Here is an 18,071-nt window from a genome sequence, read left to right as displayed (position 1 = left end):
ATTTTCGGCTTAATTCATATATCTTACCGATCACTGTAGTTACGAAACAAATTGTAATGTTTGGTTGGTTGTGTAAATGTGATTTGTTCTGTTTCGTGGTGCTGACGCTGCAGCACATTTATGCGATGAATAGCGCTGCGGGTGTTGCGATAACTTGCTCATGTTTTTATCAAACGTGTATCACCCTGTCAAGTCTTCCAGGCCGTGTGAGTGCATCTGAAAGTTGGTCCGCTCGGCAGTCACTAGTTGCTACCACAATTAAAGAACCTCTCTTCCGTGACGCTCCACTGGAACTGACACGAGGCTGAAGCAAAATGCTGTCAGACTTGGAAACGCTGTCGAGCAATAGAAGCAATGTAGCCAAAATACGGCGGTCTAATTCGCTCAAATCTTCCTTGTTTTGTTGAAAGTGGTGCACTCCTTCGATGCAGATGCATGTCGAACTCTCGTTTATGTTGGAGGTTGCAGCTTCGAACTGTCGTACGAGACGGCGCTCACTTTCGCCGAAGAAGGGTGATAAAGCGTCTTCAATGCGTATTATGTGTAGCTCCCATTTCTCACGTGCTCCGTAACAACCGTAATCTGCAGAAGATCGCTGGAAGTCCGTGAACCACCGAATAAATTCTTTGCCGCTGTTGGTACCGGACAACAGTATCAACTCGACTGTAGTGAGACTGTACGCGCTGTAATAATCCCGATAAAACAGTAATGGAGTCAATAACTCGTTCAATTGAATATCCAGCGCACAATGCTTTTCTACTAACACAGGTTTTGAAGGCTCATCGTTATCAGCGATTTTAGAGCCACGCAGCGCGTCGATTCCATTACAGACATCATCGCGCAAGTGCGTATGTGAATTGTGATCCGTGATGTAGTTTACCTTGATCGAAAACGGGGGAATATCAAGCAAGGCACATACCTCTTCGATTGTTCGGGATAGCAACTGAAAATGCCGAGTCGTTAACTGTCTATACCCCGTAATATATACACCTATTTTATCACTTTCACTGGCAGATATATACCGGCGTACCAGCCACTGTATTAGTTTCAATCGCAATGCCTCTTCAGGGTCGCTAAACAGCGGACTAATAAAGAGGCATAGGACGTCAATGTACAACTGATCTGATGTTTGGTGCATAATCTAAATGTTACACGCAGTTGTAACTGTTTGTTTGCGATAAACATGAAGCGACGGGCGCTAAGCTAACGTCTAGTCCCTTAGATATTTGGAATCCTTAGACACCTTAATATGACGCGACATAGGCGTCGATTTTTCATGCGGAATCGATCTGTAACTGACATCGAAGTCATCGTGCCAAACGTGGCTGATGCCCATGTCTGTCAAAAACTCGTACCGTTCAGGGTGGTGTTTTTTCAAAACCTGAATTTGATCCATAGCGCTGTAAAATATGTATCCAAGCTTCAGACCTTGGATTTCTTCCGGTTTTCCCCACTTGGCGACTAATTCAGCGTTGGATATTACGAGGTGAGGGTCCATGTCGGTAATTGGATAACCACGAAAATTTATGTACCAGAGCAGTCCAAGCACCAGTTTGTCCCAAGTGAATGTTAAATACTTCAAACCGTCACCCCAATCAAACTGCAGATAATCAAGCACGTCGCGGCGCACCCAATGTTGTTTGGCGTCTATGTCACCCGTTCGAAACTTTTCCAACCAAAGTCCAAGCGGAAGACCCCACAACCTCTCAGGCCAAAGGTAGTCCTTGGGAACTCTCCACTCCGGTCGTAGAATGTTAAACGTAATTGGCTTGAACGGTTTCCCGTGCTTGACACTGTCGATTAGAATCTCGCGGTTGTAATCCATATACATGTCCTGCAGGAAGGCTATATTTCTAATAAGTTCACCTACGTTAAACAACACCATAGACTCTATAACGTCCTCGAAATTCCAGTGGTAGAAAGCGTAATGATGGCCTGCTTCTATATCGTCTCTTGTGGGTTTACGTAATAATATAGCGGGATTCTTCGTCTGCTTCAACTCAAGAAGCTTGCTAATTACACCTTTAAGCAGCGCAGGCCGTATCTTTGCACGGTTTGAAGGACTTGGTAGTACTTGCGTCTTGTTAAAATACATCCTGTCGCATTCATTTTGGTAGCTCTGCTCGAAATCGTCTATCAACGCCTTCTTCACTTGCTCTAAACGTGATGGATCACCCTCTGTGCCCTCTTTAAGTTCCTTCCGTGATAACCCCATGTCTTTTGTCGTCCCGAAGCGGCTTATCCTTTTGCGCATACCACGGGCGCCCGCCATTTGCCGGCGTAACGCCTCATTATCGTTAATGTACTTAACAGTCGGAAAGCCAATAAGCCACAACAAATGTGGAGCTTCGCGGGTGTCGCACGCAGGAAAAACAGGCTCTTTGTGTTGTGATTCTAACAGTAGTTTGTTGTACAGACCCTCGTCTCTCTCTCGAAGTTGTATGCTTGACAAAAGAGCGTCCAATTCAGTTCCAAGGTTATATCCTTTAAGTTTGGGCTCGTCGGCATCGCTGAACTTGAAGGATTTGTCCACCGCATAGTCTCCATACTTGGACTGATTCATCATTTGCAACACAATAAGGTTGCACTTACCCTATATATGAGAAGAGCCATTAAGAGCTTCCATAACCTGCGTGACATCTTGCCGTTCCCAACCTCATCCTGCTTTGGGCGGTAAGGATGCCTATTAAACGTGATTGACTCATCGGAGCTATTATGATAAACGGATTCATGCATGATATCTCCATCCTGCGGGTCGCCTTCGCCAGTTATCGATTCGCCCAAGCTGTCGCACAGTACCGCCTGGTTGGAATCTCCTGCATTGGCCACTAAGCCCACATCGTTGCCTTCTGCGCCATTTAAGGCGTCAAAAACATGTTTGTCGCGTGCATACAACGGTGGTATGCATCTTTCATCATTCGCCTTAATTTCAGCGTCTACAGTTGATGCAAAATGTTGGCGACGCCATGGCGATAGGATGCTAGTGGCAGGGTTCCAGGTTGATACACGATACACGAAAGAATTGACCACACTAAATACGTTAAATATTAAATATGCCCTGCTAATGCGCATAAGTGATTGCCTTGACAATAATTTTACGGGTAGACATACGACTGATGCTTCGCGAAAAGGATTACAATACCCACTGCAGTGACGACTCCTGTTTACCAATGACTAAATACATTGTTCCTCCATGTTTAAAACTTGAAACTTGAGATGCGCAGGGCGTTTAGCCCACAGAAGGCACGTAACACTTTTTTGTGCGCAAAAACAAAGAATGTGTGACATCATATCTGCTCTTAAATCATCATTCTTGGTTTTAAATGGCGATATATTTGGGGAGTTGGTTTGTCCATAGCGTAAAAAGCATGGAAGACGTATAAATGGTAATGCGATTACGAAAAGTTTACAAGCGAGCAAACGGAATATGAAGTATAGACTCCAGAAATGTTCTAATCTCACACTCCACTTCATAATACGAATAACAGATTATGAAGCTGTGGAATAGTCGTGTATACCAACTGTGGAGCCTTTTGCAACCGCATGTTCTTACACATGGCGTAGGCCCCTCGCGTAGTTCAATAGTTTGGTGAATGCGCTAGCAGGGCAATTTCTACTAGGAACATGCGATATCTAAAGTAGTGATATGAAATTCAAAAGGCGTGCACCTTTGAGTTTACAGCGGCAACAAAAGATGAAAATTCGGTTGCCATTAACCACATTTGTTATACACGTTACATGTTACAAAGGGTTCTCGAGTTCAAAATCCTTCGATTCGTTAGCTTGAGCAAACTGTATGAAGTGCAATGGGCGGTGTACAGGGTCATAAAATGGCCTGGGAACCTCGACTTGCAGTTGATAGTGCATGTGTAGCGAATGCTTTGCACCCATGAAATTGTAGTTCCACGCCTCATCTACAGGTACAAGGAAGAAACCCTTGTACTTGTCGGAAATCAACACCTGAACTGCAGTTAGGAGTGCGCTGGTGTTTGAAACATCCTTGCTTATTAACGCATCGGGAGTCAACCGGTGAGCCAAAAACGCACAGCTACCTCGGACGAAAGTACACGTACAAAGGATCGATGCAACATCCCAGCTTAGGTCATTTTGTAGACGTCTGTGTGTCTCAACAACTTCCGACGCTACGCTGCCATCCGTGGGGCGCGTGATCAACCATCCCAATGGTTCTAATCCATCCAGTGCCTCATGTTGTGGCCCTTGCTTCGGTAAATCGACAGTATACTGGTTACCTACCTGGGGCACAAAAACCATGCACGTCACTTCCCTTACATGGCTGCCACCTCCGCGGGAACCATCATTTGTGGCTTGATCGGGCTCACCGTCAACGCTTGATATTTTCCCGTACAAATACACAGCCACTGCCGTGCGCAGATCGGATACCATAATCAGCTTCCTGATTAGATTATGTGGAATAACAACGGTATCCTCAGAGTCTACGCTCTCAACAGACAAACCTTCAAGCCGACGGTGGAGCAAACCAGCAGCCAAACACCGATTACGCCAATCGGTCTTACTGGCGAACACCTTCTGCTCATGTGGACTCTGCGTTGTCACTATGATCTCATCTCCGTGCACGTTCACGGAACGAGTGGTAACTGTCTTTGCAGCTGCATCATTGCGATTCTCCTCAAGCTCCTGGCGTTGTATATCTGGCGGGGAAATCTCCATTCCCAATATTATATCACGTATCTCACTCTGTGTCAGACTTGTGGCATTCACGCCGTTGCGTTTCGCGTAATCAGCCAAAATCAGGTCCTTCAGCGCAACTTCGCAGTTTATCCACTCAGCGTCCGTCAAACTTGGCCAAACATGGTGTGGCAGGGTCACTGTAGTTTTAGACGGTTTTAACAGCACTTTGGCGCGATCGCAATTAACATGCATCGCTCTGAGAATCAGTATTAAACGGCTGAAAGCTGTGTAACTACTGATGCTCTTTAGCCAATCGTCATACAGGTTGAAAAGAACCATTTCGGGTTGAGTCGCGCGTAAAATCATGTCTCCGAACTTTTCAAGCTTCATTATTGACTGATATGGCAGCTGCAATTCACTCCCCTTTATGACTATATTTGGGAAGTCAAGCAAATGCACTTCAAGTGGGTCAAGCATACCCTTCCTAGTCACAATGATCTGCTTGGGTTGTTCTTCTACAGGTAAAGAACGGATCAACGCTGCAACTTCTTCCGCAGTTTTCCATTTGGCCAGCTGGCTTAGGCGTTTCTGACCGGCCCACACTGACGTGTGAATTATCTTCAAAAACAGCTGACCCGTTTTCGGGTTAAATACGAAAATAGCGCCATTTACTGGTTTTGTTGTCAGGTTGCCTTCAAACGTTTTGTGAATAGTCACTCTGTACACGTTGGTGTCATCAACAAACCATATAGTCTGAGATCCAAACAGTTCACCGAAATTCTGCGATGACAAGTACGGTTCAGCGGGCTCGCTAGAATAGAGCTGCAAACCCTTGCGAATTCGCTCGCGCAATACGAACATCGCAGGGTTTGCCTTCATAATCTTATTCATTGCTCGACCGCATAGAGTCTTCATCCCTGGGAACCAGTACCCAAAACCGCTGTGCATGTTGTATGCCAGATCCACACCAATCAGACACCCGGTTGGACACGGATAAATCGACATGCTGTCCGTTGTGTAGTCCAAAAATTTAGCACGACAGTATCGTTCAATATCGTGGCTATCATAGTCACCCCACCTAAGCTGGACATCTATCCAGAACTTATTCGTAGACGTAGTTGCCTCTCCAACATCGGCATCAGTCAGCAAACTTGGCTTGCCCACATGCCACTTATATGCTGCAAACAACAAAATGTCCGCACAACTACTGTTCATCTTATATGATTTACGGGGGTGAATAGTCTCCTTTTGTACTGTCTCAATCTCCAGAGCGTCGAGCTCCAGGTCCAACACCTGACATAAATCCATAACCAGGGATTCATGAATCTTCTGCCACAAATGCGCCCGGAATATCTGAATCAACGAAATCTTGAGAGTAGGTATTTTGCCGTGCATGAATATACCGGTGAGATCTAATTGCACCTGAAAACCTACATACACATTCGCCCTATTAATTGTCGGTGACCACCACAGTGTAAATCTGCGATTCGGAATCTGGTTCAAACCGCTTCTTTGCGCATTTGTGAGCCGTTTGTACTTCATGGATTCTTCGAAACCAGATGCTTTCTCCCAGAAAAGACCTTCCCACGTTGCGAAGTATGTACCCTTAAAAAGTGTGTGTTCTAAAATACCTTCCACTCCTCCCAACGCTTGAATCATGTCAGTGCGATAGTTATTCAAATTCCACAACTTACCGTCGTGTTTTTGATGGGTCCACCAAAATGGATTTGCTTTCATTATATGATATTGCTTGAAGTCTTGCTGGACTCTCCAACCCTTATCATATGCCAACGTGTGCCTGTCCTTCTGGAACAGTGTGTTGATGCGTGGAATACCGCGGTCAAACGAGTCTTCGAGGTCTTCAATGGTTAGACGGCGACTTTGTGCCTGAGCTTCTTGACGCTTTAAGGCGTATTCTGCCCACACGCGTTGGCTTTCAATGAACTCGCTTTCCCATGTCTGAATGTAACGGTATAGATTGGGAATCAGTTGGTCCTCCTCGTGTGACATACCGCTGCGGAAATGAGTTATGCCTGTATCCGTCTGCTTGCTATACTTCAGGTCAGACTGGGGTATCAAAATATGACCCATAGAAAGCATTCCAAGACCACCCAATTCCTTTGGAGTATAGAAAACCACTGGAGGGAAACGTGAAGGCATCTTTGAATTCAAACCTATCTTAATACGAGTCTGAATCTTATTTTCGCATTTCACTAACAAATCTAGGAGTTCGTTAGTGTGAATAACGGCCTCCCTATAGTATGTCATCATACCGATTAATGCTGTGTTCCACTTATTGGCTATTTTTGTGAAGGTGGTGCTTCCACTAGCCATAAGGATCTGCCTGATGCGATTTTCGAAAGCGCTCATTCCATCCGCATCAACACGTAAGTACGCAGTGGCTGCAAGCTCTTTGGTTCTCTCATTCTGTAATTTCCAACATGCTTCACCCTGCGATGCGCCACTTTTCAACCATCTGATTTTGGGGAATATCCTCACCTCAAAACCACACATGTTAAAAAGTAAGTTTGGGTTATCCTTGCCGTATACAGATACAAACGAATCAGTCCATTCCAATGTCGTCACAGATCGAGGTAGCCGTGCTTGCATTTCCCAAAATGTAGCACGACCAAGATTCACATCGTGCTTCATTAAGCGCATACGGCTATCTTTGGGCCAACATGACTTGTTGTTGTAACCTACTACATTCTCATTATTGGGATCAGGGTTCTCGGTCAAGTATCGTTGCACCAGATCACGTGTTTCGGTGCTTGTAAACTTGAACAGCACAAATATCCTGTCGATGTAACGGCAATACAGCCTGATAGGGTGTCTAGTTTCTGTTTCAACGTCCGTAAAACTGAGAAAGTCATTGGGCATCGAAGTTGGACCGGCGATCTCGGTAGCACGCGTTAGTCCCAGTAACAGCAAATCTAATATCAGACCATAATACTGGAAAACGAAGCTGCCGAATTGTAAACCGCGTATAAATCCGAAACTGTTTATATGGCTCATATCCTTAAAGCAAATGCTGACATTGTTTTTAGCCGTAATATAGTCCGCAACATTGTGGTCCACAATCAACCGTAGAAGCCTATTAAGCAAAGTAAGGTCGATCTTCTCATAAACACGATCAAACTTACTCTGCAAGAGCACTAAGTGCTGATCTTCATAATTCCATACGTCAGTGAGGTTATTGATTCCCTGACAGAACTTGTACACCAACAACGGTGGAGGTTCGCTGTCCGCCGGTTTGATCCAATTCGGGAATAACCCACGCGCATCCCCTTCGAACCATAGGTACTGACTCAGGTACGCATCGGTTATTTTCTCCAGTGGATCAATGTCATACACGGGAATCAAGTGGCTATAGAGATCCATGAACTCTATCGTAACCTCTTTAAAAGCACGCTGTGTAAGCAAATGTCTCTTAATACGACTCAGAGCTTCGTGTGGATTATCATATGCTTGTTCTATTAAACCCAATTCCTCTCTCTGGTTTTGATTCAGACGGCCTTTTGTCGAATACGGCTCCTTCAACCGCTCCAATGCCAAAATCAAGAGCTTCGTGTCGTGTTTGTAGTTCAACGGGGGAAAAGGAATGTGTGAAAATTTACGTGATTCCAACCAATGAACAGCAGTCGTGTATATTGCTACTGCTTCTTCACCAGTAATGTAGGGGCCATCCTTGAGGTATCCGTGCTGGCGCTCCTGTTCGGACTTCAGCCACAAACGAGTTAGACGCCCAAGATTTTTTTTGCACACTGTCTTGTCGACGGTGGCCCCCCTTTTAATGCGTTCTCTGTTATAGTAAGAAGCGTTCGTCCACCAATCAGCCTTCATCTTTACGTAGCGAAGGATCATGTTTTCAATTGCCGCAGGCATCTCAGGCACCTTCCACGGAATGTTGGCTTTCCAACAACGCCATGCTTCACTTAGGTGTTGAAGAATAGTGCGCGCTTTGTTGGCACGAATGCCTTCGGGCATCATATCCAGGATATCGTGCATGACAGCGGCACGCAGCTCAAGATCGAAGTGAGACTCCACACGTTGTTTCGTGACTGTTTTTGCGACACCCTTAGACACCCTGCCCTCAAACTGGCGAGCCAGAAGGTTACCAAGCCAACGCTCAAGCAAAGGCATGATACCACGCAGGAAAAAACACCATACACGCCAACCACAGACCCAGAAACCGCAGCCGGGTCCTTTACCAACCGAACCCGTGTTAAATCGGTAGTAAATCAGGTGCTTTAAGTCTTTGCACATGCGGACCTGACGCATCAGCCTATACTTGTAACGATACATACCGGTTAACTGGCCCACATGAGCAAATATATACTGCAACCCATCTGCAAGCTGATATGCATCGACATTTCCTAATCGATACTGCGCGTGGGAATCCACTACTAGCTTGGTCAACCGCAATATTTCGCGGCACAGGTGAAAAGCGTTACCAAAACGCGATTTCTTGCGTTCCTTCGTTGTTAGAGTCTTCACAGGTTTCAAGTTGAAGTTATAATCTAAATGCAGATACGTCAAATTCTTGCGATGAATCAAAAGATTAAGCATGTTATAACCCTGGCGACAAACTTGTAACCCAACCTCCACCCAATCCATCTCCGTAGTTTGGAAAAACTTTGTTGCTCTGAAAAGCTTAAACAGCTTTCTTTTTTTCATGCTCTTCGGTCTGCGCGAATGCAGATTGCTCAGAACCCAACCCTTAAGGAGTTTCTGATAAGATACACGAACCTTTACCGGATGAGACGCCGGAACATGCTCGCGGAACCACGACTGCACTATCGGCAAATCGATGGCACGACGGCAGTTGCCAGAGCGCTTGTTGAAGGGATGTGGGGCCCAACATAGTGCGACGCCATTCGACGTGTTATCGCTTTCCAATGGAACCGTCGCCAGAAGCGGAACGACGCCTCTTGGGAAATTAGTTCCTGCATCCGGTGAAGAATACGAAATGTCGCCATTTTTATTGTTCTCGACTCCGTCATTCAATGTTTCGGCAGCAGAGCAGCTAACGAAGGAGTTAGGCTTAGAGCAAGGATCTGTAGCATCACTTCTATCCCAGTCCTCAGAATCGTATTCTCTGACATTACCATCCTTTATTGTATACGCAGGTATAGGGTTTATGACAGGATCATAGTAGAAAACAGGTAGATCCGGGTCATCCTGCTTAACATACGCGCATAACTTGGTGTGGTAAGGCGCAATGGCAACTTTACGCGGCCTGTTGCAATACAAATAGGGGAATGCGATCTTGTATTCAGTACGAATTTGCTGACGAATGATAATTTTGGAGACATCATTGAACTCGTTCCAGTCTTCGTCCTCCTGCGCATCACGAAAAAGAGGCTCGAATTTCGGACCTCCTGGAATTGCCGTGTTAAGTGCCTTCGCTGTATAAAACGCTTTTAAATTGAATAGATAGAAGTAATTGTCATCTTGTATATCTGAGAATAGCTGACCGGCCAGGCGATATAATACCCCCATTTGTTCTACCGTGAGAAACCAACGACGGTAACTTGGGCCATTTATCATTTTCGACTCGTACTGAAGTGGTTTTGAGTCGTAAAACCAGTTCATAACAGCCGCATCCTCTTCGGGATCGAGCTGCATCTGGATGGCTTCCAAAGGTTCCACATCGAGGATGTTCTCGCTGTAATCAAGAGGAGGTTCCTCATCATCAAAGGGGGGGAACCTCATACGCTTGAAATGACGACGATCACGCTTTTCTCGGCGCATCATAATCCACATAGTCCCCCATTGTGCCAAAAATATGGGATCCACAACCCAAGGTATCTCGTCGACGAAAGTTATCGCACCCGTAATGTGATAGAGAACTCGTACATTACGCAACTGTTCCCAAGGCATCGGCATGTTCTCCAACAACTTGTATACAGCATGAGGTACATATTTCAGCGCTCCCAGATAAACACGCTTGTCATACCGGTATTTCCGATTACTCATGTCGCCGTGCTCCCGGAAAACCTTCCGAAGATGCTCCGGGGGCATCGGGGCGGCATATGTTGCCAAAGGAGCAGCTGAAGTTTTTGTAAACCTTCTAGTGTTCAACTTCTGCCATTTACGTGCCTTGTCTTGCAGAATCTCAAACTCGGTCTTGTGAGTATATCCAACGTTGTACCCAGGCGGCAGTCCGCCACAATTAATAGCCATTCCGGGCGGAGCTGGCACACCCATTGCCGAAATATTACTTTCGTTGGTGTTGCTACTTAGCGAACCACCCCTATGACTCGCGCCAGATAGATTCTTCATCGTTGTAGAGCCTTACGATAGCTCGCCAAAACACACTCAGACATGATTGTTAGGATACGCAGATAGTCCGTATAACCAATAAATTATAATGGCGAGCATTCTGGTATTCGTAGTCTCATACAACGACCTCTAAAGGAAGCTCGTCCAGAGCCACGAGACGTGGGGATAAGATTCCAATGTCCATGGCTCTATACAACCGGTTAATCGGTCACAGAGAAGGGAAAATAGTGCACATCATTACTTAGATTACGATAAACAATTAATGTTTCAACAAGAAGCCGGGCCGAGGCGACACGCCGCATAACACACCCTCTAATGTGGAATGTTTGCTGTGATTACTGGCCATGGAGCATCGCATGACGTTTTGACGCTTCTAACTTAGCCTCTGTCGCCACATCACTGGGTACCTGCTCAAATTGGCCGTTGCTTTCGCCGCAAATCCATGCCATCTGAATATCGTTGGTCTTGCTTGAATCGCCGTCGCGCCCAATCATTATGGCCAAAGACAACTCCTTAAGAGCTTCACGGCAAGATAAAGCAGCTAAATCTAGTTTCTCCATCTCTGTCTTGACCAGGTGCTTGCACTTACCGACGGCCATGCCGGCATACTTGTAACACGCACCACTCGGATCGATGCAGTACAAGGATTCTGCAACTACAGTCAGACAAATAGACATTCAAAAGTGTGCATATAATCAAAAATTGTATCTATCTGAAGCTTAGGTCAGTAGAAACAGCGTCTTGCAATATCAACAGTATACACGGATACGTCACAATTATAGCATGTGGGTCAAAGGTTATAAAATTACATACATGGCAACTGTCGAATCATGCACAAATAACTATATTGTTGACTTACTCTTGCCATTAGAGTCGACTCCCGATAAAATCATTGATGCGCCAAAGGGCCGCACGTGCCAGTACAACGTAAAAGCATGCACAAACAATGCAACTCGCTCAGCCAGCAGAGAAATAGGAATCTTCACGCCGTATTCCTCAAAGAATGACTTGCTTTCCGCCTTCGCGCGGCGCACAATGCATTGCGCATCCGGAATCATACCAGTCACCGCACAACCTACACCTTCATCCAATGCGTACAAACGGAGTGCTGGCTTCGATTGGAGAACATTGCGGCCTGTTGTAGTAGTTTCGTCATATCCACACAACACAGAATCGGATAAAAAGACTATGCCATCGCAGCAAACGGCAGCCGCAACTGTTGGCGCGGCGTCGACTGCCTTTGTCGCGTATTCCACCTGGAAGACGTGCCCATCTGGCGAAAAAGTCGACACGGACAAGTCGTACCCGGATGCAGTGCCAGACATTTTCTATAGGCCGTTACATCCAACGTCGTATGACCCACGTTACGGTCAATAATCACAAGTAGAAATGGGGAATCATAGGGCATCCGCGTACACATTTCGTTAAGCTCGAAAATTTGAACTGTTTTAACACACCAACTGTTTCGAATAATAATTGTGGCTGTTTTATAGGGATGTGTGCAACTTTAGGTTCAAGTTCTGCTGCACACCTCAAAGCCGCCACTGCGACGGGTTAAAGACACTGCTGTTCAATGCTGTTCTTATACCACAATAATGATAAACTGTGTACTGTATACGCTATATCTAAACGTGACTGCTTACTGCAGGTTTCCGCTTCGTGTAGAGTAGGAACGTTGCAAAAACGCAATTTGCAGTTTGCAGGTCGCATCCCAGAAATGAAAAATAGACGCTGGATTCTGCCTCGATACACATTTTTAGTTGGAGCTGACAGTTTTTGCGCACTATAATATCCCCCGATCTACAGTGAATAGAATCACTTGGCAGCCTCTCTGGCTTCCCTTTCCCTGTTCCACATTTCTATCATGTTGCGACGCTCCTGACTAGACTGGCGTCTGGGTCTATCGCGGCTGAAAGAACTTAGGTATGGAAAGCAAGTATTACGTACCTTGCGCTTCCGTCGGAACGGCGTGGAGACCTCCTCTTGTATTCTGGATATTCGGTGTACATTCTCTCGTTCAATTTCCTACGCACCGATCTCGGGACATGTTTTATGTGCATAAAGTTACAATAGCCACCACGCCGACATTGTCCCTCGACAAATTGGCGACAGCGGGCTTCGCGGAAATCTGTGACGGGTGTGTACTCGCATTGAATCGGTTTCCCTGTATGCTTTCATGACCAGCGAATAAACGTGTGCAATTGAATGACTACACTTTTACTAGGATACGTGGCAAGGACTTATGTCTTAACATACCTCCGTAAAATCTGCCAGACAACATGGAGATCGCATGAGCTGCGCTATTTTCATCGCGATATTTTACGTACACATTCCCAATAATGTGATCACCTATATTATCACAAACCACCATATCCTCAATCTCTCCATACTTCATTAGCTCCAAAAAAACCTCCTCATAAAACTCCTCAAAGTGATCGGCAGCTTTGTCCAGTAGTTCGTCAGAAACTGTAAACAGATGGTATCGAACCACAATAAAAGCTGGGACTATAACAGCAATTACATAACAGATTGTATATCAAATAAAAGTATGTGAACCTTAATAGTTTCAAAATATAGACCAAATGCATGATCAGAGTGAACGTAGACATGTAGGTTCACAACTAAATAGACATGAAGTATACAGTTTTGTGTTGTATTCCAACCACAAATTCACCGGATAATGTCGAACCCAAATGGTCATATTTATTTTGCAGAAAAATCCCTCGGCGGGGATGATGGCCGGAAGGGGGAAGGTTGTTTCTTGACGGTCAAAAATTCAAATACATATTATGTAGCTCCAACCATCAATAGTTTCAATAATGTAACGTCAATGGTATGTGGAATGTAGAAGCTGATAACAAGAAGTCGTGCGACATCCGTTGTAAAGCATAAACAAAAAAAACAAAAATGTTGTTTCCCAAGTATAAAACTTACTCATCTGGCCCTCAGCAATAGCAATGGCAACTGGCGGATTCTGATACATGTGACGGATGACGAGTGTCTGCGCCGCAGAAGGCTTATAATGTGCGCGGCTGCACTGATCTCCATGGCGACAAGCGCCAATCTTCCAATAGAAAGGGCAATTCACGCGATCTTCCTCTGTACCAATAATTCGTGCCAAGTTTTCCGCCATCTTGCTGCGATATATGACGGTTTTTTAAAGAAAAAAATGTTTCATAATGCTATGGGGATCGCAAGTATAAAAGCTCATGAACGACATGTCTTCCAAGCACACTTGTATCGGTTTCATCGATGTGTTATGAATACAAAAGGCGTGCCTTTGATTTGAGTCTTTTTTACAAGAAACCTTTGTATTTTGTGTTTCAAACGTAGCGCAGCTGGTGATTAATGTTACGCGGTGTCCACAGTCTTCAAAATAAACGTGATGCGTTGTATTTTGAATTACTTTGGTATACATGAGCATTAACATGATGATAAGCCAGTCTATGTTACGATGTGTGTGTACCGCCCCTGAGTACATCACGAGGGATATCAAACTGGCCGTAACCTTTCGGTATAGCGTGGTAGCGCATTAAAATGTTGCGAAAACTTAGAGGGGTCCTATATAAGGAGTATCTACTAGGTTTTGCAGTTGCAGGTGGTTTCATATACACAAACCGAGGCGAATTCCTACATCTCTTTCGTCATTACCTTAGCCTGGTCAACGAGAAAAGTGGTAACGTCATTTGTTGCTAATCTAAAGTCGGAACAGGCGTAATCGATAAGGATACAAGCAACGTCTCAGGGACAGGACTCAAAAACAAACCAAACGGCCTAGCCGCCGTCGATCATTCAGGATACTTACGTACGATTTCTGACAATGTTAAACAGCTGCGCACGGGGGACCTCGTATTCATTCGTTACAATGTAGAAAAACACAATCGGGTAGACAGATTCAAAATAATCGCTGCAAGACTGCTCTCTGGGAATAGATATCATGATGATGTCGCCATAGTATACAAGAAACAAGAACATGGTTTCTTTTTTTTCATGCCATCTGTTACAGTGGATATAAGGGACGTCAAATTGAGTTGCAACTTGCCATGTCGACCTAATTCATTAGACCGATGCACGCTTGTAGAACCTCAGCAATTCGTAAAGCAATTTGCGCCAGAAATGATCACTGTGAAGAGGCTTATTTGTGATGACATACGGCGTCAGTGTGTTAATAATACAATTGAACACTTATGTGAGGCACCTGTGACATCAATTCATTCCCATATGGTCGACGTGTGGAGAAGTTGGCGAGACCCCGCAAGAGTAGATACTTCCACATATCAGAAGTCTGAAACATATTCAGGCAGCACCGACCTCCGCAAATCAGCGCTTATTCCGCAAGATTTCGGGGTTTGGGGGCTGAAATATTCGCCTTCCGACACCACGCAACGGAGTTATCATTTGAGTGGGAAGAGCAAGTCGGATAAGGTAAGCGACCGCGGGTTCAAATCTAATCCGGCTGACTATATGGCCTCTCTACAGGCCGTGAATGAGGGAAGGCATATGCCTGATGATGTTGCAATTGCGGTTTGTGGGCTTTATGGGAAGACTGCTACACTAGCAAAACGTATCGTCGGTGCGGCTGATTTGGTGGCACACATCTACTCCATATCTGGCTTAATACCGGAAACCGACGTATCTCGTAAATTTGTCGTTGCAGATTTATATAACGTGGAGTTCCTCCATGCCAGGACCGGACACGAAGTAGTACGGCCTCGTCTTTCAAACCCCTTTAGCCTATACAGCGGAGCCTTTAACAGGACGGCGCTCGAGAATTTAAGGGAGTGGCCTAACCTAGATGTATTGAAAAACCGGATGTAATCGTTTGATAGACATACAAAATAAACAGCGGGTTGTGTGTGGAGAGCGGAGAAACACCCAACTGCCTCTGACGCAAGATCGCACGCAATACACACCTTCACAGACTTTGAATGATGTGTTTTCATTTTGATAAAATATGAAGTTGGTGTTATGTGTGAAAACCATCTTACATGAGACAAGCGCATAACCGCCGAGGGCATCCATGTAAAGCTGCCTACAACACATGGAGGAACCAACAAAACAGGTAAACAATCCAGTCGGAAGCATCGCTTCAGTTGTGCGACCATTGCGCAGTGATGTGCGAGGTGCTTCGTCTTTTGTCGGCGGCGCCCAGGATCTCCAACATGGCATTACATCCATCGACACCATGTCCACCTATCGCAGTGATATATACAATGAAATTCTAGCAGATGTCAAGGATCAACACGGAAAAGTTGCTATGATACCCAACGATTATAGCCTACCGATTGGCAGTCATGCAAATGATTGTGGGTCATTTCACTCAACCATGGAATCCGACAACCATACAGGGTGTAGGTACACCCGGTGTAGTGTAGTGAGAGATGAAAAGGATGCATGGGCTGCCAATTCCACCGTGTTGCCGTTGAACAGGCATCTAAACGACAAACGCGACGGTATAGGCGTTAACTACGTTCGAAATGCAGATGATCACGATCCACTATTGGTAACAGGAGAAGCTTTCGCATCATTAAATCTGAAATGTAATAGTATGTGGATGCATAGAAACGCCAATTCACAAATTTACAATGTTGAGGGAAGCAAACTCAAACCATCCACGTATTTGCGTAGGGGGTTGGTATCGCCCCAATTTCATAAGCCGGGAAATCTTATTTTTAGGCATAACAAATATGATAAAGATGCTTTGACTTCTAACAAGGGTTGTGACGTAGAGCTGTCGTCTAGTCCAACCAGATGTAGAGATGCATCGACATCTCCGAACGACACGCCATTTTTGCAATCTAAAACTTCCAAAGGATTTTTTTGGCACAAACCCTTCGGTGTATCCCGTAAAGATAAAGTGATGTTTTTCAGGGGATTGCCGTATGTTGAGACTCTAAATCCGGGAGTGCAAAAGTCGTGGCACCTGGAAGCCATATCGGCGTTAACTAGAGATCAATATGCCTCTTTAAAAATGACCATGTTTAGGCTGTCAAATGGAAGTACGAATCTCGATCCAAAGTTACTGCTTATTCTTTCTAGCGGGAGTTGGGAGGTATTGCAGGAAGGTACATTTGGCACAGTATATATAGGTTGCGTGGAGGGGATGGGTAATTGTGCAGTCAAAGTGCCTGTGTCTGTCATGGTTCAACAAGATCCTGTTGGTGTAATGCGCAGATATATAAATGAATGGGATATATTGTCACGCTGTGATCATCCAAACATAGTCAAATTGCGAGGTGGCCTCATTTTTGGTGTCTTCGATATTTGGCTGTGCACGGAGCTTATAAGGGGCGCCGACCTGCACAGCATAAAGTACGGAGAACACACCAAGCGTTTTATAAGTCCAAAGGTTGGTCTAAAAATGTGTAGGCAACTTGCTGACGCAATACTCTACCTCCATACGCCAACAGAGGAAAGAGGTAAAATCGTTCATAGGGATATCAAGCCAGAAAATATCATAGTCTTGCCTAATTGGGATATCAAACTTTGCGATTTTGGCGATGCCTGCGAAAATTCCGATGGTAACGTAGATAATATTTCAGGCGCGACTTGGCTTTACGCCCCTCCGGAGCTCCTGACGCACAAGTCCATAATGGTTGACATTGTTGGGCTAGAAGGAAACGCCCGTAGAGTTCCAAACGAGTTATCCGAAAAATGGGATATATGGTCCATGGGGTGTGTATTCCAAGAAATGTTCGGATATAGTGGGCCTTTTCACTACCTTGTTGATGCGCAAGACAAGCCTGCGAGGATATGTGAAAAAATGGTAGCAAGCGCCATCAAGGGCCTTGTTCCACATATACCTCATGCGCTCGCACATACCCGAATGGGTCAACTTATCGCACAATGCCTGCAAAACGACCCAAACGCAAGACCCAGTGCAGCCCAAATATGTGCAATGTTACGAGTACCTGATACGGCGTTGCTTCAATAAATAACTGTAACCTTGGATTTATGCTTGATTTGGCATCCATATTACAAACTTTACGCCGTCCATCAATTCGCTAGCTAAACAGAAACAATACAGCTACGTGGGATGTGTTGTAACTAAGTCTCAACTGAATTGCGCTCGAATACATACGCAAATTGTCATTTTTAACGTGATGTTAAATCAGTCTGTGTTGAATGCGGCGTCC

At 45.1% G+C, this 18,071-nt stretch overlaps 8 protein-coding genes across 8 annotated transcripts; 3 read left to right on the top strand and 5 right to left on the bottom strand.

Annotated features, from left to right (window-relative positions):
- Positions 1 to 169: 169 nt before the first annotated feature.
- On the bottom strand, positions 170 to 1,138 carry BBBOND_0400310 (hypothetical protein, conserved; the record flags this gene model as incomplete). The annotated part of the gene is made up of 1 exon (XM_012914271.1): positions 170 to 1,138. One exon carries the CDS (start codon positions 1,136 to 1,138, stop codon positions 170 to 172), a length of 969 nt encoding a protein of 322 aa, XP_012769725.1.
- A 72-nt stretch (positions 1,139 to 1,210) lies between these two features.
- On the bottom strand, positions 1,211 to 3,195 carry BBBOND_0400300 (hypothetical protein, conserved; the record flags this gene model as incomplete). The annotated part of the gene is given in 3 exon segments (XM_012914270.1): positions 1,211 to 2,554; positions 2,593 to 3,157; positions 3,176 to 3,195. 3 exon segments carry the CDS (start codon positions 3,193 to 3,195, stop codon positions 1,211 to 1,213), a joined length of 1,929 nt encoding a protein of 642 aa, XP_012769724.1.
- A 546-nt stretch (positions 3,196 to 3,741) lies between these two features.
- Positions 3,742 to 10,860, bottom strand: BBBOND_0400290 (processing splicing factor 8, putative; the record flags this gene model as incomplete). Its single annotated transcript, XM_012914269.1, has 1 exon — positions 3,742 to 10,860. One exon carries the CDS (start codon positions 10,858 to 10,860, stop codon positions 3,742 to 3,744), a length of 7,119 nt encoding a protein of 2,372 aa, XP_012769723.1.
- A 410-nt stretch (positions 10,861 to 11,270) lies between these two features.
- Positions 11,271 to 12,260, bottom strand: BBBOND_0400280 (proteasome subunit alpha, putative; the record flags this gene model as incomplete). Its single annotated transcript, XM_012914268.1, has 2 exons — positions 11,271 to 11,584; positions 11,795 to 12,260. 2 exons carry the CDS (start codon positions 12,258 to 12,260, stop codon positions 11,271 to 11,273), a joined length of 780 nt encoding a protein of 259 aa, XP_012769722.1.
- Positions 12,261 to 12,508: 248 nt separating this feature from the next.
- BBBOND_0400270 (hypothetical protein) lies at positions 12,509 to 12,724 on the top strand (the record flags this gene model as incomplete). The annotated part of the gene is made up of 1 exon (XM_012914267.1): positions 12,509 to 12,724. The coding sequence occupies one exon, from the start codon at positions 12,509 to 12,511 to the stop codon at positions 12,722 to 12,724; it is 216 nt and encodes a 71-aa protein (XP_012769721.1).
- A 26-nt stretch (positions 12,725 to 12,750) lies between these two features.
- BBBOND_0400260 (U2 splicing factor subunit, putative) lies at positions 12,751 to 14,068 on the bottom strand (the record flags this gene model as incomplete). The annotated part of the gene is made up of 4 exons (XM_012914266.1): positions 12,751 to 12,844; positions 12,883 to 13,099; positions 13,192 to 13,401; positions 13,870 to 14,068. 4 exons carry the CDS (start codon positions 14,066 to 14,068, stop codon positions 12,751 to 12,753), a joined length of 720 nt encoding a protein of 239 aa, XP_012769720.1.
- Positions 14,069 to 14,925: 857 nt separating this feature from the next.
- On the top strand, positions 14,926 to 15,753 carry BBBOND_0400250 (hypothetical protein, conserved; the record flags this gene model as incomplete). The annotated part of the gene is made up of 1 exon (XM_012914265.1): positions 14,926 to 15,753. The coding sequence occupies one exon, from the start codon at positions 14,926 to 14,928 to the stop codon at positions 15,751 to 15,753; it is 828 nt and encodes a 275-aa protein (XP_012769719.1).
- A 223-nt stretch (positions 15,754 to 15,976) lies between these two features.
- BBBOND_0400240 (serine/threonine protein kinase, putative) lies at positions 15,977 to 17,869 on the top strand (the record flags this gene model as incomplete). Its single annotated transcript, XM_012914264.1, has 1 exon — positions 15,977 to 17,869. The coding sequence occupies one exon, from the start codon at positions 15,977 to 15,979 to the stop codon at positions 17,867 to 17,869; it is 1,893 nt and encodes a 630-aa protein (XP_012769718.1).
- Positions 17,870 to 18,071: the final 202 nt, after the last annotated feature.

The sequence above is a fragment of the Babesia bigemina genome, assembly GCF_000981445.1.
Source record: "Babesia bigemina genome assembly Bbig001, chromosome : IV".
Lineage (NCBI taxonomy): Eukaryota > Apicomplexa > Aconoidasida > Piroplasmida > Babesiidae > Babesia > Babesia bigemina.
This window is presented reverse-complemented; position numbering and strand designations above follow the sequence as displayed.